The following is a 26,874-nucleotide window of genomic DNA, read 5'->3' as shown; positions in this document are numbered from 1 at the left end:
CCCGGAGCCCCACGGCCGGGCGGGGAGAGCCCGCGGAAGGGAAGGGGGGCTCCGTGTCACCGCTGTGTCACCAGCGGGGGGAACCTGCCCTGCCCGGCCCTCACACCGGCAAGGCCCCCCCGGCCCGGGGGGAGCGGCCACGGGGGACCCCCGGGGTGGCACCGCTGGACCCCGGGCCAGGAAGGTCCCTGAGGTCCCCAGCCCCTCCCTCCCCTCCCCGCGGGGTCCCTGGGGCTTCCCCACCGCTGTCTCCGGAGCAGGGTGGGGGTGGCGCTGGCACAGGGGGTACGGGGGGCACCGCCACCCCCCTCGCGTGGGGGGGACCCTCAGGGCGGGGATGGGACCCGGCCGGGGGCGCAGGCTGGGGTCTGGGGCAGACTCCCTGCACTGGGCACATGGCAGCCACGGCCAGGGCAGGGCCAGGCAGCCGCCACCGTGCCCCTCTAACATCAGAGGGTGACCAGGCGGGGACAGTGGCCGGGCCGGAGCAGGTGGCCAGGCCGGAGCGTTTGGCCGCGGTCCCCTCCCCTCGCAGGGCGCAGGCAGCGGGGCTGAGCCGAAAAGGCAACTTTAATTGAGGCAGGTTCGGACGATGTGCCAGCACCCCGTGGCCACCCGCGGGGCCGCGGCCGGTCCCGGTCCGTCTGTGCTCAAGGTTGGGCGGCTGCCCGGGGTCCCGTGCGGGGCGATGCCGCCCCCGCTCCCGGTGCTGGCCCTGAGTGTCGGTGCCGGTGCCCGGGGCTGCCCCGCCCGGGCGGGCCCGGCCCGCAGAGCCCCGTGGCTGGTGAGGCGATTCCCGCGTGGGCCCGTGGTGCTTCCCCGGCTCGTGCGAAGCGGGATGGGGAAGGAGCGGTGGCGGTAGCAGCGGGGACGTGGTTGTCACCTCTTCCTGCCCTGCCAGCGGCGCAGCAGCCACTGGGTGACGAAGGGCCAGGTGGCCAGGAAGAGCAGCGTGCGCGGGGACACCGTCAGGCGCCACGGGGACATCGCCTGGCGAGGGGACAGAGAGAGGCGGCGTGGGGAAGGGGATAAAGGTGTCACCGATGTCACCAAACGTCCCCCCGGCCCTCTGCTGAAAGGAGCCACTGCCACTGCTCGGTGTGTCCTGTGTCCTGGTCACATCCCTCCTCCTCTGGAGATCGTGCATCAACACCGCCATCCCTGGGGACGTGTCCCCACAGATGTCACCTGCTTCCCAGCTGAGGGTCCCTTTCCTGACCTCCTGCTGCTGTGTCCCCAGGCCCCCGCAGGCTGCCGGGTGGGCAGAGGGACAGCAAGGCCACCCCACATTGCTTCCTCCACCACCAACTCACCTGTGGAGCAACTGCCAGGCCAGGGTCTGTCCCAGCCACATCCCCCTGCAAGACAGGAGAGGGTTTGGGGTGCAGGTGTGGCTGGCACCCCCCTTCCAGCCCCTGTGTCCCTGTGAGAGGGAGGGAACGGCCTGGAGCGAATCCGTGCAGGGCTCCTGCGAGGGATCCAGACGGTGCAGCTGGGCCAGGACCTCAGGGGCAGTGGGAATGAAGGAAGGGATGGCAGCGAGGGGCAGCAGCTCCCTGCCTGCACCGTAGGCCGGATCAGGGCAGCACCGGCCTCCGCCCCGCCAGGATGTGTCCCCAGCCACCGTGGGGGTCCCCACACCCGGGCCAGCCCTGTCCCAGGGCCCGGAGCCGAGCCCTGCTGTCCCAGCCCTGCCCCCGGCCGTACCTGGGCAGCGCCGAGCGTCTCCAGCCGGCTCAGCCGCTCCCGCACTCGCCGCAGCTCCTCCTGCAGCGCCCGCACCGCGCCGGCCACGTGCGCCTCCAGCTCCGCCGGCAGCCCCGGGGCCAGCTCGGGGGTGCTCCCGGGGTCCCCCCCGGCCGGACGGAGATCTGCGGGCACAGGGCACACGGGTGGCAGGGCAGGCTGAGCACCGCCCGAGGAGCCCCGAGGCTGGCCCTGCCCACCCCGTCTGTCACCCACCGGTGAGCAGTGACTCTCACAGGGCACCTGCCGTGGGCTGCCCACGCCACAGCCGCTGCCAGCCCAGCCCGGCAGCCCCACAGCCCCAGCAGCACCAAGGCTGTCCCCAGGGCCGTGCCCCACTGTGTCCTTCCAGTGCCGTGGTGGTGGCAGCGGGTGGCCAGCCCACCAAGGGGGTGGGTGCAGTGGCGCATGTGGGTCACCTTGTGACACCTGCTGAAGGTGCCAGCACCGGGCAGGACACCCAGGGCCAGGCCTGCTCCTCCCTGCCCTCCCCCGGGTGCAGCAGAGGCCCCAAACCAGCCTGGCAAACACCCAGATAATGCAGGCTGTGAGCGGGACACAGGCAGGGACTCGCTGCCAGCCCCCGGGGACAGCCCGGCCCGGCCTGAGCGGCCTCGGTACAACTTCACTGCCAAGGCCAGGCAGCCCGGAAGGGAACAGTGACAGGGGAAAGGGTGAGACAGGTGGGCTGTGCCCAGGTGAGGCGATGGCACCAGTCCCCCGGCTGAGGGTGCCAATGTCACCCCAGGGCAGCCCGGTACGTCTGGGCACGGCGCAGGGTGGCAGGAGGCTCCTCCTGCAGTGGCACAGCTCGAGGCCTGGTGCTCCCCAGCCACCAGCAGCAGTGGTGGGTGGCACTAGGTGAGTGGCACTGCTGTAACGGGCTGTCCCCAAGGCCTCCGGGGCACGGGGCCCAGCACCACCCCCTGCCCTCCTGGGCAGAGCTCACCCCGGCACCACCCACATCCAAAGGCACCGGCGATGTGGTTGGACCAGGGGCAGGAGCTGGGCACGGGGAGCCAGGGACCTGCATTCCCTGCCTGGCTGCTGGAAGGGCAAGCAGAGCATCCTCCAAATTGAGGCAAATTAGTACCAGTGCAGGAAATGGGCAAAGGAAGGGCTGTGTCCTGGAGGGCTGAAGCCACTGAACTGCTTGGGGACCACGGGATGCAAAGACGGGACACTTGTGAATTCCTTCAGCTCCTGATGGCCCATCCCCGGGTGCTGGAGCCTAACTTGGTCCCCTGGGGGTGGTGGCAGCCCCTGCACCCCCCTCCCCGCACAGTCCAGCCCAGCCCAGCCCGTGGGAGGTGGGGGAGCAGCAGGAAGGGGCGCAGGGACAAGCTCTGCACCCACCTCTCTCAGAGCCCAGGCCTGTGAGGTCGGTGCTGCTGCTCCCCTCAGCTCTTCTGCCTTCGCCCTGCTGGCCCTGCCCAGCACTGTGGGGCACCAGGGGCTCAGCCCCAGCCTGGATCTCGTTTGGGGTCAGCCCCTGCACCTGCCCGGCCTATGAGATGGGAGAGAAGGGCCCTGAGACCCCTGCTCCCCTCGCCAGGGCACGGAGGGGGATGCCAGGGCAGCAGTGTCCTTGTGGTGGCATTTTTGGGGGTGGAGGGTGCGTGGGACTGAGGGAAGCTCAGCCAGCACCTGGCCTGGGAGGTGACAGAGCTCCAGCACCCCTGAGGAGGGGAGTGAGGTGCCCAGACATGAGATGGCAAAAGAGGCGGGGCTTCCTCCCTCCTTCCACCAGATCCACCAAGCCTCACCCTGGCACCTCGAGTGCCAAACGTGGCCCGTGGCAGCAGGGAGCAGGGAGAAGTGGCAGCAGAGCAATCCAGGTGGTGGCACCCCTGTGGAGCTGCTGGTCTGGCCGACAGCCCCCAGTGCCCCACCAGAGCCGCACCACAGCACTGGGGGGCTGGGGAGGCTCCTCGGCGTCCCCTCTGTGGCAGGGACCAGGCTCCAGCGGTGACACAAAGCACAGAGAGGTGCAGAGGGTGTCCCTCCCTGCAGGTTTTGTGAGGCTGCCAGGCTGGCAGTGCCATGCAGAGATGTCTGTGCAGCGCAGGCAGGGCAGGGATGGCAAAGCCTCCAGCACTTCCTCCGTTACCTTCTCAGACTCCATCTGCTCCAGGGTGTCACAGAACGTGTCCCCCTCAGAGTCGCTCGTCACCTGGCTCCCCTCGAGCGCCTCGGGGGCAGGAGCCAGCCCAGCTCCTGGAAGGGAAGCACAGGGCTGAGCCCCGGGCAGGGCAGGGCTGTCCGGAGGGCAGCAGGGGGAACGAGGGCCCTGCATGCCCAGGGCGAGGCAGGAGGAGAGGGAAACTGAGGCACTGTGGGGGAGGGCAGCGGCTCTGTAAACAGCGCCCAGACCATGGCCATGAGTCCAAGGACTGAATTCCCCCTTCTCCAGCCCACAGTGACCCATTGGCACAACACCCACGGCCCCTGGGGCAGCAGTGGCACCAGCAGGGACCCTGCCCAGCTCCCCGGGCACTGCCAGCACCGGCGCTCGAGGGTGGCATGGCCGGGACATCGGCACTCGCTCCGTGACCATATTTGCTCCTGGGGGAAGGCTGGAGCTCAGCGGGAGGAGGAACCTTCCTGCAGCACCCTGCCCACTCCAGGGCACAGCCAGGGGCCCTCGAGGGGGTCACAGGGAGCCAGGGGGTGACTGCACGAGGGGCTGTGAGAGAAAAGCCAGGGCTGAGGTGTCACCAGGGAGGGCCAGGGCTTGGCACTCTGAATCCCGGTGCCAAGCAATCAGCAAACGTGGTTTCAGCCGAGGGAGAACATGCTCACATTAATACCACACTTCCAGGGTGGTATTTTCCCAGTCCATGGGGCAACAGCCCCCCCTTCTCCCTACAGCTTAGCAGAGTCAGGCCCCTTGGCACAGGCAGGAGTGAGGCAGAGCCAAACCCACATGTCCAGGGTCACCCCAGTGAGAGCTGGACCCACGAACAGCCCCGTGACGTGGGCAGTGCCTGGAACACCAGCAGGGCTGGAGCAGAAGTGCCTGAAGCCAACAGTTCCGTGGGTGGATGGAGCCCCAGCCCCAGTGCCTGCTCCGTGGGGTCCCTGCCAGGTGCTGGCCACACCAGGGACACCAACCTGGCACATGCTGCCCGTCCTGCTGCTCACCAGGCACGGGGTGTCCGGGGCTCTCCGGAGCCGGGCTGCTCACTGGGACATCCTGGCTGGGGCCATCCGGCTGCTCCCGACTCTCTGCACGGAGGGAAGAGGCAGAGCGGGGTCATTCTGTGGGGTCAGAGTTGTGTTGTCCTTGCAGCGCTGGCTCCCCGTGGGTTGGGCTGCCCTGCCAGCACAACTGGGGACACACGGGTGTCAGGGACCAGCCAGGGACCAGCAGCCTCTGCAGGTGCCAGCAGCTGGCAGGGAAAGAGAGGAGCCAGCTTTGTTTGCTGACAGCCCAGGAATCAGTGTGAACTCATGTGGGTTTACCTGGTGCAGACCACCTCGCTCACCCTGGGGTGGCTGGGGTGTCCCTGTCCCCGAGCCCCTGTGGCAGCAGGCAGAGGGATCAGCACTGGTGACTGACAGTGCCAGTTCTGTCCCCTGGCAGTGCCCACGGCCTGCGGCACACCCACGGTAACAAACAGCCCAGCGCAAGAAGCGCTGGCTCAGGAGCCTTGTGTGGGCAGCAGCACCCCAAGGACTGGGGCAGCAGCACCCTGAGAAGGCCCGGTGGAGGGGCCTGCATCCTGTGGAGCCCATGGGGTTAATCCCAGCCATATTTCCAGCGGCCCCCAGGACTTTGCTCCCTGCTCCTGGGCAGGCAGGTGTGTGGCAACGCTGCCCTGCTGCTCTTTGCCTGCCCCTCTCTGCTGTTCCCAACCTGCCTTCGGCACCACAGAGGACCCACAGATCCCCCTGAGGGGGACAAGGGCAGCCACACCCCACACAGGGGGCAGTGCCAGGGCTGCCCTGCTCTGGGATCCTCACCATTCCCAAATCCCCCTCAGGGTGTGCCGTGACCCACGGAGCGGGTGGGTGCAGGCAGGGTCCTGTCACCTCACACAGCACCAGGACAGACCTGGCTCCCACCAGCCACGCTCACAAGACTCTGGTGAAAGCACCACTCACTAGAGACGTGTTGGGACCTGGCACCATCCATGATCCGGGTTCCAAGTGCCACTTCATAACGTGTTCTCTTTGTAAATAAACAAAACCAAACCTGCCCACGCTCCCACCTCTGTGCCCAAAAGCCGCCAGAGGCACCTGCCACGCTCCACACTCTGAAATTCCCTTTCTGCCCCAGTTAAGGGCAGCCAAGGCTGTGATTGCAGTGTCTGAAGGCGGGTTTGGGAACCTTTAACACAAATGACTCAACGCCTTCAGAGCTCAGCGCTCCGCACCTCAGTTCCAGCCACCTCGGGCTCGTTCGCCCCACAGGCGCCGCCAGGTTTAGATTTAAGTGACGGTGTCATCTGTAAGTGACACTCTCGAGTGGAGAATGACCAGTTTAGACACAGCTTTTACATTCCAGAGAAAAACTAAGTCTGCCTTTTAAAGGGATTCAGCATCAAAATGGAGAACAAAGCGCCTGGGTACCACGGGAGGGAGCGGCCGCCCTGGGGCCAAGCCTTACAGACAACGTGGTTTTGGCATCCCTGTTGGGAGCAGGGGGAGACAGGACAGATGCCTGGGGAGTGAATCCATTTGCCAGGGCTCTCCCAAAGCACCGGTGGGTCACGCACCCGCTGTGAACAAGCCCTGGAAGCTCCTGTGCTGCTAAGCCGATCCGCTGGTGATGCCTTTCTGACCCCCTCACCAGCCCCCTGCTCCCCCGGGGGCTCCTCACCAGTCAGACACACCCAGCACAGCCCTGCACTGGGGGTGGGACAGGCCCCCAGCCCCCTCCCAGCACGAGGCAGCAGCCAGAGGCATGGAAAGGGCTCGGAAGGATTCTCCTCTAGCACAAACCGGTCCAAATAATCTCATCTGTCAACCCCTGTTTCTCCACATCCACTCCAGGCAGAAGCTGGCCGGCCTGTCCAGATGTTTACAGCAGCTGAGCCGGAGGTGGGCCAGCGCCAAGGGGAAGCACAGCCTGCCGGGGAGCTGATCCCTGCCCCACTTTGTACAGGGAGTGCGGCCAAGGGCCACTTGGAAGGCAAACCTCAAATCCTCGCCTCAAAGTTTTGCGGAGAGAAAGCCCAGCATGTGTCACACAAAGGCACCCCGGTGTGCCCGAACAGCCCCTGGGCAGCAGCAGCAGTGCCGCGGCAGGGTCGGGGGGATGCGGTGCGTCCATCCCGTGCCTCCCCAGCGAGCAGCAGCAGGGCCCGGAGCCGGTGTCCGCCGTGCCGGGGCAGCCGCAGGCGGGGGCAGCGGGAGCCCGGGAGGGCAGCGCCGAGGGCAGCGACGCGCCGGGCACAGCCGGGCACAGCGGCCCCCACTCACCCCCTTTCCTCTTGAAGAAGGACTCGGGGGGCCGGGGCATGTCGTGGATCACCTCGTAGAGCGGCTCGAAGTAGCGGAACATCTCCTCCGTGGTCTCGTCCATGGGCACGGTGTCGATGACCTGCGGAGGGCCGCGGCTGGACAGGGGCACCGCTCAGCGCCCGGCCCGGCCCCGCCGCCCGCCCCGTTACCTTCTGGGCCACCTTCTTCATCTCCGCTACGTACGCGGCCATCGCCTCCTCCTTGGACATCCTCCCCAGGCTGTGCCAGGCGTCCCTGCGGGGCCGGCGGCCGTGAGCGGGGCTGGGGGGAACCGGACCCGGACCCGAACCGGAGGGGAACCGGGACCCCCCCCCCGGCTCTTACCACTTGTACCGGCCGATGGGGTCCCAGAAGCCGGGCCGCGGGCCCTGGCAGCACCCCGCCGTCGCCTGCTTGTAGTAGCTGTAGAAGCGCAGCATCTCCTCGTAGGAGGGCCGGTACGCACCTGCGGGACACGGCTCAGCGGGGCCGCCGGCGCCGCGGCTGTCCGGCCCCGGTCCCGGCCCCTACTCACCGCTCCGCGGCAGCCCCTGGATCACCTGCACGGCGGCGCGGAACTGCGCTCCGCAGCCCGGCTCCTCCATGGCGGGACCGGCCCCGCACCGGCCCCGCACCGGCGCGGGTTCCTCTCCGTGTGGGGACAGCGCGGGGCCAATCAGCGCCCACCTTCCATCGGCCCCTCCGCGCCGCGCCCAATCAGCGCCCGCCTTCCATCGGCCCCTCCGCGCCGCGCCCAATCAGCGCCCGCCTTCCATCGGCCCCTCCGCGCCGCTCCCAATCAGAGCTCGGCTCCCGGAGCGGGCCCCTCCCGCCCCTGCGCTCCCGGCGCTGAGCGGAGCGCGCGCGCCCCCTGCCGGCCGGACGGTGCAGCGAGCGGCGCGAGGGGCCGGGGCGCCGCCTGGCGGGAGCGGGAGGGACTGCAGCGCTGGGGACAGGGACAGAGGGACAGGGACAGAGGGACAGGGACTGGGACAGGGACAGGGACAGAGGGACAGGGACAGAGGGACAGGGACAGAGGGACAGGGACTGGGACAGGGACAGGGACAGAGGGACAGGGACAGAGGGACAGGGACTGGGACAGGGACAGGGGCAGGGACTGGGACAGAGGGACAGGGACAGGGACAGGGACAGGGACAGAGGGACAGGGACAGAGGGACAGGGACAGAGGGACAGGGACTGGGACAGGGACAGGGACTGGGACAGAGGGACAGGGACTGGGACAGGGACAGGGACAGAGGGACAGGGACAGCGGGACTGGGACTGGGACAGGGACAGGGACTGGGACAGGGACAGGGACAGAGGGACAGGCACAGAGGGACAGGGGGACTGGGACAGAGGGACAGGGACAGGGACAGGGGGACTGGGACAGGGACAGCGGGACAGAGGGACGGGGGACTGGGACAGGGACAGAGGGACAGGGACAGGGGGACAGGGACAGGGGGACAGGGACAGGGACAGGGACTGGGACAGGGGAATATGGACAGGGACAGGGACAGGGACAGGGGGACAGGGACAGGGACAGGGACTGGGACAGGGACGGGGGGGACAGCGGGACAGGGACAGGGACAAGGGGACAGCAGGACAGGGACTGGGACAGGGACAGGGACTGGGACAGGGACAGCGGGACAGGGACTGGGACAGGAACTGGGATAGGGACTGGGACAGGGACAGGGACAGCGGGACAGGGACAGTGGGATAGCAGGACAGAGGGACAGGGACAGGGACAGGGACAGTGGGACAGGGACAGGGTGACAGTGGGACAGGGACAGTGGGATAGCAGGACAGTGGGATAGCAGGACAGTGGGACAGTGCACGGGTACAGTGCTCCAGGATAGTGAAAGATGCACCAGGGTAGTGAAACAGGGCACAGGGACAGAGAAGCAGAGCACCGGGATGGGTGCACCCAGCCAGTGCCTTGGGGCAGGGCACCGGGATAATGGACGGGGAGGGTGAACTGGGATAGTGGAATGGTGCACCGGGACAGTGGGACGGTGTCTACGGGAGGTGCCCAGTGCTCCAGCACCCCTGAACAGCGAGGCTGTGCCCCAGGCCAGAGCCCAGGTATGCATCACTGGGACAGGGCACCAGGACAGTGCTTTGGGACAGTTCTCCAATGCACCAGGGCAGTGCAGTGACACTGCAGCCACATCCCAGGACAGGGACCTTGTGCAAGAGGACAGTGCAATGGGACAGGGACAGAGCTCCGTGACACTGCACCAGGCACAGGGACAGTGCCACGAGGTTTCACCCATCCGGGCTGTGCAGCAGGACAAGGCAGGCAGGAAGTGCCAGAGCACAGGGATGCTCTGGGACGCTGGCACAGGATGCTCAGAGCAGCTGTGGCTGCCCCTGGATCCCTGGAAGTGTCCCAGGCCAGGCTGGACAGGGCTTGGAGCCACCTGGGATGGTGGAAGGTGTCCCTGCCCATGGCAGGGGTGGCACTGGATGGGCTTTAAGGTCCCTTCCAACCCAAACCAGTCTGGGATTCTGTGATAATCACCCAAGATAATGGGGTCATGCATGGGGACAGCAGGACAATGCACCAGGCATGGGGACGATGCAATGGAGCCACGTACCAAGGGTCCCAGGAGAAAGGACCAGGAAACTGGGACACTGCATTGGGAAAGTTGGATAAAGTACTGGGGGACTGGGATACTGCACTGGGACACTGCACAGGGGATCTGGAATATGGCACCAGGACAGTGTCACCGGGGCACTGGGCAGGAGCAGGGTCCCATTGCATGGGGAGGGGACAGCTGGGTCAGGCAGAGCAATTGTAAATTATTATCCAACTTTATCCACAGTATACTTCTATTATATTTTTTATAATATTAATTATTATCCAACAACTAATTATGCTAGTGAGGAAGGGGCAGAATTTGGGGTCTCTGAGCCCCCAAGGTGAAGCTCCTTCCCCCTCTGCTCCAAGGGCTTTTCTTGAAGGCAGGGAGCTCTGGGGACATGGGGACATGGGTGACCTGGCAGAACAAGGTGCCCTGGGCATGTGGGAGGTTCTGGGGTGCCCTGGGGACCACCTGGATCCGGCCCTCACCCGGGGCTGGATGCTGGGATTGGGATGCAGAGCAGCTTTCAGCATCTCTGTGCCAGTTTCATCATTGCCTCACACTCTGGTTTTCCACCTTAATCCCACCTCCAAATCCCAAATCCAAGAGGGGCAACACCCCCCCCCCCCCCCCCCCAACCTCTCTAAATCTCATCCACGTCCTCTGGGGAATCTTGCCAGTTGAACATAAATAAATGAAATGAAATAAATAATTTTTAAACCCCAATAAATATATTAAATAAACGCAGTAAAGCCTTTTAAACCTCCGGCCATTTCCAAGCTCTGACTCAGGGCTCCTGCTCGGAACCGCGACAGGGCCTCGCTGGCTCCTGCTCGCGGCGGAGCCGGCCCCGAATCCCGAGCGCTGATTCACGGGACACGTGCTGTGCTATAAGCAGCCGGGAATGCGAGCTGCTGCTTTCCATGGGATCGCTTCCAACCCGCTGGCGGGCGGGAGAAAATAGCAACGCCGCGGGAGAGGAGGAACCGCACCGGGATTTGTTCGTGCTGCGGATTTTGCAGCCAGAGGTGTTTATCCCGGTCATTCCACCGGCTCGAGGCATCTGTTGCTGAATTCCTGGGAATGCAGTTTCAACGGGAGGAAGAGAACTTGGAGCAGAGCCCGGTTATGCGAGTTGCAAGTGCATTTTTGGGGTGGCTGTGGTGTCCCCCTGTTCCCAAAGTATTCAGAAAGAGCTTCCTCCCCCCCAAACACAGCCCAGGCACTGCACGGATGTGTCCCCAGCTGTCCAGATGTTGCAGGAATTGCCCAGGCCTTGAAAATCGGCACTAAAATACTGTCCCAGGCTGCTCAGATGCTGCCCAGATGTCTCCCTGCATGAACAGATGTTGCTCTGGGGTAACCAGAGCATTCCCAGGAATGCCCATTTGTTGCTCTGGGTGCCCAGGTGTTGCTCAGGATACACAGATGCCACCCAGGATGCCCAGATGTTGCCATGGATGCCCCAATGTTCCCTCAGCATAATCCAATATCCCCCAGGATACCCAGATGCTGCCCCAAGGGTCCAGACGTCACCCCAGGATACTCAGGGATCACTCAAGGTGCCCAGATGTTGCTCCAGTCTGCCTTGGATCACCCCTGGAGGCCCAACTGCACCGCTGCAGCCCTGGCGCTGGGGAAAGTCACCTCCTCTTCCTGTCCTGTAGCTCCTGGTCCCCACAGCCCAGCCAGGCCTGGGATGGCCTCCCTGTTCCCCTGGACACGCTGGGTTTTTGGGAGAAGCCTGCAGTCACCCATCCATTCCTGCCCCACCCACCCTCAGTGGTGGCTGTGGGAAAACTGCAACCAGGGACAGAGCGAGAGGAAACGGCCCCAAGCTGTGCCAGGGCAGGGTCAGGTTGGACTTCAGGAGGGATTTCGCCATGGAAAGGGTGGCCAGGCACTGGAAGGGGCTGCCCAGGGAGGTGTTGGAGTCCCCATCCCTGGCAGTACCCAAAAACAATTGGACGTGGGGCTCAGGGCTCTGGGCTGGTGACAAGGTGGGGATCGGGCACAGGGTGCACTCGACGATCCTGGGGGTCTTTTAGGTCCTATCCTAAACGATTCTGGGATCTGTGTCTGCAAACACACACACGTGGGGCTCTGGGACTGGCACCTCCCAGCTCATGCTGCTGCCACTCCCTGGGTGTGCCACCAGTGGGGACAGTCACCCGGAGGTCCCAGCACCCGCGTGTGGCCCCTCAGCCCGGTGCCACCGGGCCCATGAGCTGGGGACAGAGCCGGCACGGCAGGACTGCGTCCCCCAGGTGTGCTGGCAGAGGGGGTGCTCCGGGTCCCCACTGGCTCTGCCAGGGGTGGCGCTGGCAACCGTGGCCCCCGGGCACACTGGGGCTCCCTGGTGGTGACCGACGTGTCCCCTGGGCAGGCGGACTCCCGGTCCGTCCCGGGACGGACCGGCCCTTCGGACAGAGCGGGACCCACGGTACAGAACGAATGCCCGGCTGCGCGTCGGGACTCCGGCCCGCTCCCGGTGCTGAGGGACCGCGGTGCAGAACGAGCCCCGTGCAGCCCGGTCCCACCCCGGAGCAGCCCCGGCCGCCCCCCGGCAGCCGCCGCTCGCCCCGGGCCGGCACAAACAGTTAACAGCGCCGGGGCTGCGATGTGGCTCCTCCCGGTCCCTCCCCGCGGTCGGCCCCGGTCACGGCCCGGCCGCCAAGCCCCAGTCCAGCCCCAGCCCAGCCCCGACCTCCGCCACCGCCCAGCCCGGTTACACCGGCCGGGGGCACCGGGAGTACCGGGAGCAACAGAACTACCCGGGGCACCGGGAGCACCGGGGGTACCTGGAGCACCAAGAGCTCCGGAGTCCCGGGAACACCGGGAGTACCGGCGGTACCGGCGGTACCGGGGGTCCCGCGTCATGATCTGCGGCAGGAAGGCGCGTCCCGCCGCCGAGCAGCTCCGCGCCCCGTCGGACGGTGCCGGTGGTTCCCGCCGGCCCGGGAGAGCCCTGAAGAAAATGGGTGAGTTCGGGGGAAACGGGGCAGAAACTCCGGCAGGGCTGTGCCAGAGGGGTCCGGGAGGGATCTCCGTGGCTGGGAAGTCCCCGAAGTGGGTGAGGACCCTTGTGGCAGGAATAGGTCCCCATGGCAGGGTGGGGGCCCCCATGACAGAGATGGGTCCCCAGGGACAGAAGGGTTCCCCTGGCAGGGAGAATCCCCGAGGTGGATGGGTGCCCCACAGCAGGGAAGGGTCCCCCTGGATGGGAGGGGTCCCCAAGGTCACCCCAGAGTAGCTGTGCATCGCCCCAGCCATTGGGGGACAGCGGGGTCGGGGTTTGGCCACGTCACAGGTGACAGGAGCCCCCTTGCTCAGGGTGTTTATCGCCTCCAGGGTTCAGGTCCCACTCCCCGGACCCTCCCCAACACCCTGCCTCAGTTTCCCCACCCAGGGGTGCTGCCCATGGAGCTGCTGGCACACAAGGTTCACTAATCCAGGCAGGGGCAGTGGGTGCCTGGCAAGGTCAGGGTGCATCCCTGGGAGTGGCCGGCCCAATCCGGAGTGGGAGCAGTGGGAAGGGCCAGGTCTGGCCTTGTGCCCCACGGCTTTGGGCACAGGGCTGTGTGCCTGGAGCTGCTGCAGCTCCGTGTGTCCGTGTCTGTGTGTCCCTGTGTCCCTGTTTCTGTGTGTCCTTGCACCAGTGCATCCATGCATCCATCTGTCCCTGTACCTCTGTATCCATACATCCGTGTGTCCATGTGTCCACATGTCCATCTGTCCCTGCATCCACGTGTCCGTACATCCTGGCGCCTGTATGTCCGTGCATCCCTGTGTCTTGGAGCACCCCTGTGTCCATGCACAACATGTGTCTGCCTGTCCATGCATCCATGCTTGTGGATCCAGGTGTCCGTGTGTCCTCGCAGCAGTGCGTCTGTGCACCTGTGCATCCGTACATCCCTGCATCCGTGTCTCCATGCATCCATACATCCCTGCATCCGTGTATCAGTGCATCCCTATGTCCACGTGACCTGTGACTGAGCATGTGTATCCATGCATCCGTGCGTCCATGTGCCTGCATCCAGGCACCTGTGCATCCATCTACCTGAATATCCGTGTGTCCATGCGTCCCTGCATCCATGTGTCCATGCATCCCTGCGTCTCTATGTCCATGCATCCATAAGTCCCTGTACCTGAGCATCCATGTGCACCAGTGCATCCACACACCTGTGCCCCTGTATCTGACAATCTGTGTGTCCATCCCTGTGCCCGTGGACCTGTATCCATACATCCATGCATCCCTATGCTCGTGCATTCACGTGTCCATACCTGCCCTCCATCCTGCACCTCGGGCAGGATGTGACCCACGCAGGAGGTGGTGGCAGCTGGTGGCTGCATCCCCGAGGCCATAGCTGGCTCAGGATGTCCCTGTGAGCCCCAAAACCACCCTTTCCCAGCCCAGGAGTGGAATCTCCGTCCAGAGCAGGACATGGCCGCTGAGGATGTTAGGAATGGCTGCCAAAACAAAAAGGGAGGAAATAACCACTCCATGAATGGCTGACGCGTGGGCCCACGAGTCCCCTGAGTCCATCCCGTCATTGTTCCCAGCCTGAGCTCCCCTGCTGGCACTGTCCTGGCACTGTCCATGCAGGATCCGGACGGCTTTGCTGGGATTTAGCAGCTGGGCTGTGTCACTGCTGTGTCCTGTCCCCCTTGGACAGCCACACAGTGCTCCAAAGGGGCCCAAGGGCAGTGGCTTGTCCTGTCTGTTCTCTCCTGCCTGTCCCATCCCATTCCAACCTATTCCTGCCTCATCCCATCTGTCCCATCACATCCCATCCTGCCCTGTCTGCCCTGTCCTATGGTGTTCTATCCTGACCTGTTCCATCCCATCCCATACAATCCTGCCCCATCCCAATCTGTTTGTCCCACCCCATCCCATCTGCTCTGACCCATCCCATCTGCCCCATCTTGTCCCTGCCTGCCCTGTCCCATCCTGTCCTGTCATGTTTGTCCTGCCCACTCTGTCCCATCCAGTCCAGTCTACCCTACCCCATCCTGTCCAATCCTACTTGTCCCATCTTGTCTCATCTGCACTGTCACATTGTGTCATTCATGTCCCATCCCATCCCATCCCATCCCATCCCATCCCATCCCATCCCATCCGCCTCTCCTGTCTATCTCACGCTGTCCTGTCCCATCCCTCCATCCTGTCCCATGCCATGCTGTGTTGTTCTGTCCCATTGTGTCTGTCCCATCCCATCCCATCCCATCCCATCCCATCCCATCCCATCCCATCCCACTGCATCACATCTGTCCTGCCCCATTTATCCCGTGCCATCCCACAGGATACAGACATGCACACAGGTGTGCACCAACCCCCCCCTCCCAGCCCATACTCCCAGTACCCCCCTAGAACTTCCAGTGCCTCCCAGACTCCCCCAGTAGCCCAAGGCGGTCCCCACAGGTCTGACGGAGGATGAGGACGTCCAGCGGATGCTCCGGGGGTCCCTGCTCTGGAAGGTCAAGGCCAGGGGGGGCTCCAGGGAGCGGCTGTTCCGCCTGCAGGAGGACGGGGTGACCGTCTGCTTCGAGGGACGCTTCGGGCGCTCCCGCTCCCCCCAGAGCTGTGAGTGCTGGGACTGTCCCGTGGGGGCTGGGGGACACCGGGACACATCCTGCACCAGCATGACTGCAGGGAGGGCCAGGACCCGGGCAGTGCCCCAAGCCCACCCCTAAAGCCCTACCAAGAACCTAGACCCCTACCCAGACCCCACCTGGCACCCAGATCCCAATCCAGGACCTAGTCCACAGCCTTGGACCTGGACTCCTACACAGAATCCAGACACCATGTGAGACCCAGATCCCAGTCCAGGAACCCCATGTGGAACCCAGACCCTACCCCAGGACCTGGACCCCCACCCAGAACCCAGACCCATTCCCACCATCCAGAACCCCACCTGGAGCCCAGACCCTACCCCAGGACCTGGATCCCCACCCCAAACCCAGACCTCACCTGAGTTCCAGACCCCAACCCAAGACCCAGACCACAGCCCAGGACCCAAATCCCCCAGTGAGAACCAGACCCCACCTGGGCCACGGAACTCCACAATCCAGACTTGGCCCAGATCTCCATCTGTGACCCAGATTCCTGCCTGGATCCCCACCTGTGACCTGGACCCCAGATCCCCACCCAGGACCCAGACATCCCCCAGCACTCAGACCCCAGTCCAGGACCTGCACCCCAAGCCTGGGATCCAGACCCAGACCTATGAATCCAGTCCAGAATATGGACCCCCACCCAATACCTGAACTCCAACCCACTTCACCTAGTGGCTCCCAGAGCCTTCCAAAACTTTCCAGGGCCTCCCAGTACACCCCATGCAAGAGCCCCCACCCGTCCCCGTGCCCCCTGGGCTCAGCACAAGGTCCCGTCTCCATCCCGGCCAGACTCTGTCCCCCTCCCCGGCATCACCCGTCTCTTTCCACCCTCTTGCCTGGGATGGGTGCCTGGAGCTGGCACCGCTGCAAGGCGGCTCCATCCCCTGGCAGCGTCCCCGTCCCCATCCCCGCAGGGGCAGCGGCCGCGGTTCCTGTCTCGCCTGGGATTAGCGGGTTAAGCCCGGCTGCGGCACCGACAGGAGCCGAGCCCTGTGCCCTGGGGCGCCGCGGGGGTGTCCATCAGCAGCCAGGGTGTCTTGCAGGATGCTGGCGGGTGGGTGACCCGCCGAGGGAGCACGTCCATCGTCCCTCCCCACCCCCGCGCGTGTCCCCGCAGTCTCGGTGGCGCACATCGAGGCGGTGCGCGAGGGTCGCCAGTCGGAGGGGCTGCGCAAGCACGGGGCCGCCTTCCCCGAGCGCCACTGCTTCACCCTCGCCTTCAAGGGCCGCCGCAAGAACCTCGACCTGGCCGCCCGCGGCGAGGAGGACGCCCGGCACTGGGTGCAGGGGCTCACCAAGCTGATGGGGCGGCTGCAGGCCATGAGCCAGATGGAGAAGCTCGACCAGTATCCTTTGAGGGAGCTCTGGGGGCTTGGGGACAGGCTGGGGACAGCTGTGGGTGACACCAGGTGGTTTCCTTACCCCGGTGCAGTTGGATCCATGGGGTCCTGCAGCGAGCAGACAGGAACAAGGACAACAAGATGTCCTTCCGGGAGGTGAAGAGCATGCTGAGGATGCTCAACATCGACATGGACGATGTCTACGCCTCCAAGCTCTTCAAGGTACCGGTCCTGTTCTGCACCACCCACACTGCTGTCACGGGGAGGGAATCACTGGCTCCTTCTCTGCCTTCCCCAGCACAGAGAACTGACAAACTCCCCACACCCAAAGCCACCCATGGCGATCAATGGTTGGGTCCCATCGGGAGCACGTGGTGGAGTGGAGTGAGGTGGGGTGAGCTGTCCCAGCCACTCTTCCGTGTGTCCCCAAGGTGTGATGTTTCTCCCCCATGGAGAGCTGTCCCTCTGGGCATCTCCAAAGGTCCCTTTCCACCTGAAACTGAGGCACGGAGCTCGGCTCTGCTCCATCCTGCAGTGGAGGGTCAGAGGGCTCTGGGTGGGGGAACAAAGGGGCCATGCCAGTAGCTGAGCCCCCCAAACTCATCACACACACATCACCAACTCCAGGGGACAGGCAGAACAGGGTAGGGGGTGGCTGTACCCTGTCCACACGGGGAGGGGACGGTCCCTGAGCTTGGGCTGTGTCCCATCAGGAGTGTGACGACTCGGGCAACGAGCGGCTGGAGGGCCGAGAGCTGGAGCTGTTCTGCCGGCGGCTGCTGCGGCGGCCGGAGCTGGAGGAGCTTTTTGGGCGCTACTCAGGCGAGGACCGGGTCCTGTCAGCCGAGGAGCTGCAGGATTTCCTGCGGGATCAGGGCGAGGACTCCAGCCTGAGCCAGGCCCGTGCCATCATCCGCACCTACGAGCTCAACGAGAAGGGTACGGCTGAGGGTGTGGGATAACGGGATGGGCACTGCCGGAGCCACAGGAGGGCATGGGTGGGGTAGGGATGGGGCTCTGATTGGTGGTGTCACCCCCCAAACTGGTATGGGGTCCTCCAAGGCTTGTCCCGGGGTCCATTCCCAGAGTGCCCCCAGTGTCAGCCATCCAACACACGGCCTGGTGGATGTGACATTGTGGGACAGGGGATGTGAAGGTGCGGGTGGACAGCAGGTGGCCATCCATGTCTCATGGGCGATGTGATGCCAGCTCGTATGATGTGACACTGCTGAGGGACTTCTGTCTTCCTCAGGTCCCACCATGGCAGGTCCAGGGCGAACATAGCACTAGGAGGACAGGGGACATCATGGTGGGGACAAAGGACCTCTGTGTCTTTAGGGTGTCACAATAGTACCCTTAAGGTAGATGTGGCGCTAGGAGGGGGGGACATCAGGTAGGAGATGGGACACAAAGGGCACTTCCACATCCCCTGGGTGCCACAGTGCCAGGTCTGGGGGTGAACATGGCACCGCTGGGACCTCCGAGTGGGGAAAGCCCCCAGGGCGCCACCCTGCCAGCACCATGTGACACCTGGCACCGTGTCCCACAGCCAAGCAGCAGGAGCTGCTGATGCTGGATGGCTTCATGATGTACCTGCTCTCTGCTGCCGGGGACATCCTCAACCAGGAGCACACCAAGGTGCACCAGGACATGAGCCAGCCCCTGAGCCACTACTTCATCTCCTCCTCCCACAACACCTACCTGACCCGCAACCAGATCGGCGGCACCAGCAGCACCGAAGCCTACGTCAGGTGGGTGTCCCCGGTCCCCGTGGAGCCCCAGAAGGTCCCGTGGCTCGAGGGTGACAGGGACCCCCATGGTGACGGTGTGCTGGCAGGGCGCTGAGGGCAGGGTGCCGCTGTGTGGAGCTGGACTGCTGGGAGGGCTCCGACGGGGAACCTGTCGTCTACCACGGCCACACTCTCACCTCCAAAATCCTCTTCCGCGACGTCATCGAGAGCATCCGCGACTCCGCCTTCGAGGTGAGGCGGGGCCGGCAGCCCTGGGTGGGGCACTGGGTGCTGGGTGCTGGGTGCGGGGTGGTGACCGCTGCCCGTGCCCACGGCCAGAAATCTCCCTACCCCGTCATCCTGTCCCTGGAGAACCACTGCGGGCTGGAGCAGCAGGCCACCATGGCCCGGCACATGAAGGCCATCCTGGGGGACAAGCTGCTGACTCAGCCCCTGCAGGGGCAGGACCCCCACGATCTGCCCTCACCAGAGGTAAGGCCACCTGCGCGCCCACCGTGGTGTCCCCATGTCCCCTCCAAGCCCTTAGCTTGGCCCCGCCTCCTGTAGCAGCTGAAGGAAAAGATCCTGGTGAAGGGCAAGAAGCTGCCAGAGCTGTGGCAGGAGCCCCGGGGTGTCACCTCCCTTCTGGACCCCAAGGAGGAGGAAGAGGAAGAGGAGGAAGAAGAAGAGGAGGAGAAGGTGCAGGAGAGAAGCCCCCGGCGGGTAAGAGACTTCCCCAGGGTTGTGGTGCTGGGGGACCACGGCATCCTGGTGGCCCTGATGGATCAGAGCATCCTGGTGGTGCTGGGGGACCGCAGCGTCCTGGCACTGTCCCAGCATCCCCCTGTGCAGCCCTGCTCTCTCCTCTTTCAGTCGCTGCAGTCGCTGCAGGAGATCAAACCTCTGCAGGTGGGCCATGGGATGGAGCTGGGGCAGCCGATGGGGCAGGTGACATGGGGGTGGTGAGTGGCTGTCACTGCTGGGAAGAGGGGACCGAGCTTGGGGACCCCTCAGCTGTGCCCCCCTCTTCCCGTTGGGCTGGGTGGCCTGTTTGTGGGGTTTCCAACACTTGGATAGCTCTGTCACTGCAAGTTCTCCATCATGTTGGGCCTCCATCACATCCAGGGTGACCTGTTGGGGTCTCCATCACTCTGGGGTTTCTGGCACCTCAAGTATTCCATCATCTCAGGGTGCCCATCACCTCAGGTTCTCCAGTACTTTGGGGTTTCCCTCACCTTGGGGTCTCTAGCATCTTGGGCTGTCCATCCTCTTGGGTTCTCCATGACTTCAGGTTCTCAACCAGCTTGGGTTCCCCACCAGCCCCATGTCCATCATTCCATTGCCTCAGGTTCTGCTCCACCTCGGGGTCTCTGTTGCATCAGGATCTCCCCTACTTTGAGGGTCTCCATGGCCTTGGGGGTCTCAGCACTCAGCACTAGCAGGGGAGGGGGGTCTGTAGACCCTCGGGCAGGCAGGTGGCCACTGGGGCCAGGGTGTCCCTGATGCCACGGTGGCTCCCACAGGCCAAGGACGCGTCGCAGGTGTCCCCGGAGCTGTCGGCGTTGGTGGTGTACTGCCAGGCTGTCCCCTTCCCCGGGCTGGCCCAGGCCCTGCGCCACCCCCAGCCCTGCCAGATGTCCTCCTTCAGCGAGAGGAAGGCACGCAAGCTCATCAAAGAGGCGGGTGAGGGCCACCAGATGGGGACAGGGATGGGGACAGGGTGGCTCCATGCTCCTGACGACGCTGGGGTGCAGGAGGGGCTGAGAATGGTGGGCTCTGTCTCTGGGGTGGCTCCATGGGTGGTGGTCAGGGCAGCCCTGGATGGGGGACGCTGGGCTCTGCTGGCAGGGTCTGGGGCCAGAGGCCAGGGCTGGGGTCACACGACCAGGACCAAGGTCTGGGACCACGGTTTGGGATGTGGCATCTGGGTCCAGGGCCGGGGCTGGGAATAAGGTCTGGGTCAGAGTCCAGGGACTGAGGTCTGGGGTCAAGGTCTAGGACTGGGGGTAAGGGTCAGAATCTGAGGTCAGGGCCTGAGATTAACATCTGAGTCAGTGTTCAGGGTCTGGGGTCCAGGATCAGTGTCTGGGGCCAGGGTCAATGTCTGGGGTCAAGGACTGGAATTAGGATCTGGGTCGGGGCATAAGCTTGGGAGTTTTGGAGTCTGAGGTCCAGGGATCAGAGTCAAAATCTGGGGTCAGGGTCTGGGTTCCATGGTCAAGGTCCAGGGTCAGGAGTCTAAAGTCAAGGTGTGGGATCAAGGTCAGGATCCAGGGTCAGAGGTTTGGGGTCAGGGGTCCAAGCTCAAGGTCCAGGGTTGGGGTCTGAACCCCAGGGTCTGGTTTCACGGCCTGGGTCACATTTCAGGCTCAAGGTCCACCCAGCTGGGCAGGCTCTGTCCATGTCCCTGGGCCCCCCAGCAGCACCCGAGGGTGCAGTGGTCCCTCTGAGCCGTGTCCCCCACCCAGGCCCGGCGCTGGTCCGGTACAACGCCCGCCAGCTCAGCCGCGTGTATCCGCTGGGGCTCAAGATGAACTCCGCCAACTACAACCCCCAGGAGATGTGGAACGCTGGCTGCCAGCTGGGTGAGACCCCCAGAGCCCCCCATGGCCTGGCACCCACCCCCAGAGCCAGCACCCACCCTGACACCCCGTCCCGCTGCCCCCACAGTGGCCCTCAACTTCCAGACGCCAGGGTATGAGATGGACCTGAACACCGGGCGCTTCCTGCCCAACGGGCGCTGTGGTTACGTCCTGAAGCCCCTCTGCCTGCGCAGCCCCCCCGGAGAGGGGTCCCGGCGCCTGGCGCTGCACATCAGGGTGAGGACAGCCCACGGGCCTGCCCCCATGCCCGGCTGGGTGCCACCCACGTCCCTGCTGGGTCACACCTATGACATTCCAATGCCCGGCCAGGTGCCACTCCCATCTTTCCCCAGGTGACACCAGCCCCACTCCCAGCCAGGTGCCACCCATGTCCCCTCAGGGTGATTGATGCCAAGCCCATGTCCAGCCCGGTGCCACTCACACACCTTCTCCTGGGTGCCACCAACCTCTCTTTTGCTGGGAACACTGACCTCCCCTCACATCTGCCTGGGTACCACCCATGTCTCTACTCCTGGGTGACACCAACCCTGTCCCCAAATCCACCTGGTATCAGCCATGTCCCTTCTCTGAGATGACATCAGCCACCTCCCTCCTACCCGCCCCGTCCCCAACCCCAGCTAAGTGGCACCCGCATCCCTTCTCGTGGGGACCCAGGGACATGCCACTCATGTTCCTTCTCCTGGCTGGTACCAACTACCTCCCTCCTCTTCACCCCATCCCCACTCCTGGCTGGGTGCCACCTGCTGCCTTCTGGGGACACCAGCCCTGTCCCCACACCCAGCCATGTGCCACCTACGTCCCTTCTCCTGGATGGCACCAGCCCCCTCCCTCCTCCTCACCCCATCCATGCTCCTGACTGTGTGTCACCCATGACACTTCTGGGTGACACCAACCCTGTCCCCCAAATCCAGCTGGTGTCAGCCACTGGGTGGCATCAGCCACCTCCCTCCCTTTCACCGTGTCCCCAGCCCCAGCCAAGTGCCACCCACATCCCTTCTCCTGGGGGCACCAGTCCTTTCCCCACACCCAGGTCCCCCTGGGCCCCCGTGGTCCCCGTCCCCTGGTCCCCAGCTCCCTGTGCCACAGGTGATCACAGCACAGCAGCTGCCCAAGCTGAACAGGGACAAGGGCAGCTCCATCGTGGATCCCTTTGTGCGTGTGGAGATCCACGGGATCCCGGCCGACTGCGCCAAGCAACAAACCCACCACAAGCTCAACAACGGTGAGTGCTGGCACCTGGGCACCCCTGGGGACACCCCTGGGGACACCCCTGGGGACACCCCTGGGGACACCCCTGGGCACCTGGACCCATGGGGACACTCCAGGGCACCCTGATCCCCGTGAGGGACAGTCCCTTGGGTACCCAGACCCAGCACTCACTGCCAGCTGAACCAGTGCCCAGGACATCCCAGTGCCCTCTGTGCACCCAATGCCCCCTCCCCAGCACTGCCTGATCCCCACCAGTGGCAGGGTCCATCATGTCCCAGTCCTTCCCGGTGCTGCTCCCTTACGGCCTCCAGTATACCCAGCCCAAGCCCAGTGTGATGCCCACCCTCCCAAGTATCCACAGCCCCAGTATGACCGCCGTTCCCCCAGATTACCCCGCCATGGCCCCAGTGTTACTCCCGTTCTCCCAGTATAGCCCAGCCCAACCCCAGTGTAACCGCCATTCCTCCAGTATATCCCATCAGAGTCCCAGTATGATCCCATCCCTCCAGTATACTCCACCACAGTCACTGTACAACCCCCATTCTCCCAGTATAGCCCAGTCCAGCACCAATATGGTCCCATTTCCCCCAGTATACCCCATCATGGCTCCAGTATGACCCCTATTCCCCCAGTATGACCCCTGTTCCCCCACTACACCCCACTGCAGGCACAGTAGGACCCCTTTTCCCCAGCACACCCCATTGTGGCCCCAGCATGTCTCCTGTTCCCCTACTGTGATCCCAATTCCCCCAGTATACTCCACCACAGCTCCAGTATGACCCCCTTTTCCCCAGCACACCCCATTGTGGCCCCAGTATCACCCCCACTCCCCCAGCCTGCCCCAGCCCCCACATCCCCCAGTGCAGGACAGCAGCTCAGCCAGGGCAGGGGCAGTGCACAGGGGGGTCCTGCTGGGCCCTGTGGGGCACTGGGTGGCCCTGGTGGCCCCAGTATCCCTGGTGGCAGCACTGGGGACCACGCCGGTCCCTGCAGGGTGGGGCACTGCCCCAGCATCAGCACGGGGGGGTCCCTGGTCCCCGCAGGGTGGTGGTAGCCCCAGTAGCAGCACAGGGGGGTCCCTGGTCCCCGCAGGGCGGGTGCTGGTCCCGGTGGCCGCACCCACCCCCCGCCGGTGCCGCAGGTTTCAACCCGCGCTGGGAGGAGACGCTGCGGTTCCAGGTGCGGGCGCCCGAGCTGGCGCTGGTGCGCTTCGTGGTGGAGGACTACGACAGCACCTCCTGCAACGACTTCGTGGGGCAGTTCACGCTGCCGCTGCCCAGCATGCGCCAAGGTGGGTGCGGGTGCCACCCCGCTGCCCTCCGGGGACGGGGACAGCCCCCTGCCACCCGCTGAGCCCCCCTCTGTCCCCAGGGTACCGCCACATCCACCTGCTCTCCAAGGACGGCGCGTCCCTGTCCCCCGCCACGCTTTTTGTGCACGTTCGATGCAAGAGCCTGTGAGGTGCCCACAGGAGGGACATCCTCGTGTCCCCAAGGTGCCCATGGGAGGGACATCGTGTCTCCGTGCAGGGGACAACAGGCTCCTCCATGGATGGGCACGCTGCGTGGGGACAGTCTGGGGACACCCCTCACCTGTCTGTGCTGACAGCAGGGCTGGGAGGACCCAAAGGGGTGGGGGCTCCCCTCCCTGTTCCCCAGTGCCACCCAATCTGCTGGTGCCCTGCTCCTCCCCTCCTTGAGGGGACAGAGATGCTGTGACAACCAGGATGGGTTCATTGGCCCAATGACAGCCCAGCACAGCCCCACAGGGGTGACAGGGGTGACATGGGTGACAGCAACCCCCAAATGTCACCAGTCCTGGCCATGCTTGATCTCAGCCCCTCTCTTGGGGTGCAAGGACGGTGCCATCGCCATGGAGTCCCTGAGGGGACCCTGCCACCACACACACTCCATTGTGCCCGGGTGGGGACACATTCCCGACCTCTGCCCTGGTACCAGCAACAGTCACAGATTTACACCCTGGGATCAAGCCAGTCGAATAAAGGTTTTATTTTAACAGAGCCTGTCCCAGTGTCCCTGTCACGCCCCAGGGCCCATCGTGGGTGGATCAGGGCTGAACCCACCCCCAAACCAGTGGTGCCCTGGGGAGCTGCCAAGCACCCATGGGTGCTGCACCCATGGAAGCTGGGGGGATTCATTGGAGCAGCCCTCAAACCTGCCATGGGGACAGGGGAAGGATCCCACTGGGTGTCCCCCACCCGCACCCAGCCTTCCCTAGCCCAGGACAGCAGGGACACAGCAGGGGACACAGAGGTACTTGCATAGGTGACACAGGACCCCAAGCAGGGGGGGATGTGATGGCACTGCCAGGGGGGATGTGATGGGCTCCTGGTCCCCACCGAGGCCCCACAGGTCCAGGCTGGGGTGGGCACAGGCTCTCAGGGTCCTTGGTGCCGTGGGGTGTGACAGGGACACGCAGGGACAGGGAGGCGTGGGAGTGCATAGACGGGGTCTTGGCCTTGGTGTGCAGCTTTGGAAACCTTTGGCTGGGCAGGCAGGAGAATCTCGGAGCTCTGGGTGGACAAGGTTCATGGCATGGCAGGAGGCTGTCCGGGCACTCCTTTCCCAAAAGATCTCGATGGGATGAAGGTTTTCCATGAAAACATTTCCTTTCTCTCGGCGGATCCCACGGCACAAGGTGACAGCGGGAGCTGGTGGTGGAGGCACCGGGGTGGGTGGGGAGGCTGAAGCTCCGGGGTGATGCTGTATCCGTATTTCCATGCTTCCAGAGAAAAGCAGCTGAGCAGAGAGGCTGGAAGTGTGGCAGGGGCAATGGAGCATCCGCCGGTGCCCGCAGCCCCACGGGGGAGGCTGAGGGGAAGGAGCCCCAGGAGTCCCAGCAGAGCGGGGTGTGCCAGACACGCTCCGGAGCCGAATGCCCCCCGGATCTTTGGGCGCTGCTGCTCCTCGGTTCAGCACTCGCCCCGTCGAGCAAGAAGGGTTGGAGTCTCCGTGGCTGGGCAGGAGATGGGACAAGGCATCGCTTGCACAAATAGCCCTTGGAAAGGAATCTCGACGTGCTCCCGAGCCCGCGGGGAGGGGCCCTGTTTAACGGAGTCAGGAGCAAACCGGGGGCAAAGAGCCGAGCAGGGGAGAGCCCGAAGCACTCTCGGGGCAGGTGGGAGGGTTTGGCCACTGGCCACCATGTCCCAGTGCTCCAGCACGCCGGCGCCGCAGCATCAGCCTCAGCTGTCCCCATGCAGAAAAGTCCCGGTCCAGCGGCCCAGTGGTGACCTTCAGCAGCCGAATGCAACTCATGGCAGTTGGGAACAGGAAAGATTTAAAATATATATAATATATACTTTTATTATTCACCCGTGAAATCCATTATATGCCAATCATGATCTAGTTTCAGCAGTTACATTCCCTTGATCATGTCTTTACGAGGATGCAATTAAACCAAACAAGGAGACGGCTGACGGCAGCGGGGGCGGCGGCTCCAGTCCCCCTCTCCCGGCGCAGGTCCAGCTTTGGCAGAATGGATGAGGGCAGCACCTCGGCAGGCCCGGCTCCTCCACGCTCTCCTGGCAAGGGCTCCCTTACTGCAGCACCAATCCGACCTGGGAGCAATGGAAATGGAGTCAGGACGTGTCCTCTGCTCCGATCCCAGCTCCGCGTGGACGCAGCTGGGAGGGCTCAGTGCTGTCTGTGTGGGTTTCCCCACTGCTTTTGGGATATTTGAGAGCAGCAAAGCCCTGGGTTTGTGGCTGAATGGGCACATGGGCCCTGCCCAGCTCTGATCTGGGGAGGTGACCAATGCTTGGGGTGTGACAAACCCCATCAGGTTATGAGACAGCCTTGATTCATGAGCCAAAGATGTTTCTTTCTGAGCTCATGATGAGTAGAGGGATGGAACACCTCTCCTATGAGCTGGGGTTGTTCAGCCTGGAGAAGGCTGCAGGGAGGCCTCAGAGCCCCTTCCAGTGCCTAAAAGGGCTCCAAGAGGGACTTTGGACAAGGGCCTGGAGTGACAGGACAAAGGGCAATGGCTTCTCACTGCCAGATGGGATACTGGGAAGGAATTCCTCCCTGGGAGGGTGGGCAGGCCCTGGCATAGGGTGCCCAGAGCAGCTGGGGCTGCCCCTGGATCCCTGGCAGTGTCTAAGGCCAGGTTGGATGGGGCTTGGAACCACCTGGGACAGTGGAAGGTGTCGCTGCCTGTGACAGGGGTGGAACAAGGTACTCTTTTAAGGCCCCCTCCAACCCAAACCATTTTGTGACTTGGGAGAAGCTGCTTCCCAAGAGCCTGGTCCTGGACATGTCCCTGCACAGGCAGCTGGCACTGCTGGGGACTCTCCAGAATGTGCTGGTGGCTGGTCGTGCGCTCTGACCCAGTGGACCCAGAGGCAGCCCCACCACAGGAAGCATTCCCAGCATCAGGCTCTCCCACCCACCAGCGCTCCCAGGGATTGCTGACACCTCCTGGGGACCTCCCGGGGCATCCTAGGAGGCTCAGCAAGTGAGTGAAGCTGTTTTAGGGCACATAGGCTTGTGCCCAGAGACAGACCTGGCTTCACACCAGGGAATCAAAGCCCTGTGACTGCCATCAAGGCATTAATTAGCTGTTAAGGCATTAA

The 26,874-nt window shown here is 64.2% G+C and overlaps 3 protein-coding genes across 5 annotated transcripts in view; 1 reads left to right on the top strand and 2 right to left on the bottom strand.

Annotated features, from left to right (window-relative positions):
- Positions 1-552: 552 nt before the first annotated feature.
- On the bottom strand, positions 553-7,875 carry ACBD4 (acyl-CoA binding domain containing 4). 2 transcript variants are annotated; one of them, XM_032091665.1, is made up of 10 exons: positions 7,730-7,872; positions 7,540-7,660; positions 7,365-7,449; positions 7,174-7,294; positions 4,861-4,974; positions 3,857-3,963; positions 3,103-3,253; positions 1,708-1,871; positions 1,314-1,358; positions 553-990 (listed from the first exon to the last, which is right to left on the bottom strand). In XM_032091665.1, exons 1-10 carry the CDS (start codon positions 7,797-7,799, stop codon positions 880-882), a joined length of 1,089 nt encoding a protein of 362 aa, XP_031947556.1. In that variant the 5' UTR covers positions 7,800-7,872; the 3' UTR covers positions 553-879. The 2 variants fall into 2 exon arrangements, with proteins under 2 accessions (XP_031947556.1, XP_031947555.1); XM_032091664.1 differs by having other exon boundaries at positions 875-990; positions 1,314-1,468; positions 7,730-7,875.
- A 4,081-nt stretch (positions 7,876-11,956) lies between these two features.
- On the top strand, positions 11,957-24,297 carry PLCD3 (phospholipase C delta 3). Of its 2 annotated transcripts, none has more exons than XM_032134418.1 (16): positions 11,957-12,760; positions 15,202-15,363; positions 16,513-16,741; positions 16,828-16,957; positions 17,449-17,674; positions 18,285-18,486; positions 18,573-18,717; positions 18,805-18,957; positions 19,036-19,188; positions 19,339-19,374; positions 19,989-20,148; positions 20,934-21,050; positions 21,136-21,284; positions 22,155-22,290; positions 23,419-23,568; positions 23,649-24,297. In XM_032134418.1, the coding sequence occupies exons 1-16, from the start codon at positions 12,400-12,402 to the stop codon at positions 23,735-23,737; spliced, it is 2,598 nt and encodes an 865-aa protein (XP_031990309.1). In that variant the 5' UTR covers positions 11,957-12,399; the 3' UTR covers positions 23,738-24,297. The 2 variants fall into 2 exon arrangements, with proteins under 2 accessions (XP_031990309.1, XP_031990308.1); XM_032134417.1 differs by having other exon boundaries at positions 19,033-19,188.
- Positions 24,263-26,874, bottom strand: part of NMT1 (N-myristoyltransferase 1) — an 18,364-nt gene continuing 15,752 nt past the window's right edge. The window contains exon 12 of the mRNA XM_032134419.1: positions 24,263-25,857. Coding sequence (XP_031990310.1) covers positions 25,837-25,857 — 21 coding nt within the window. The 3' untranslated portion in view covers positions 24,263-25,836. The remainder of the gene's footprint in view (positions 25,858-26,874) is intronic.

This window comes from Corvus moneduloides, chromosome 26 (genome assembly GCF_009650955.1).
Source record: "Corvus moneduloides isolate bCorMon1 chromosome 26, bCorMon1.pri, whole genome shotgun sequence".
Classification (NCBI taxonomy): domain Eukaryota; kingdom Metazoa; phylum Chordata; class Aves; order Passeriformes; family Corvidae; genus Corvus; species Corvus moneduloides.
Note: the sequence above shows the minus strand (reverse complement) of the source record. Positions and strands in the feature narration are given on the sequence as shown.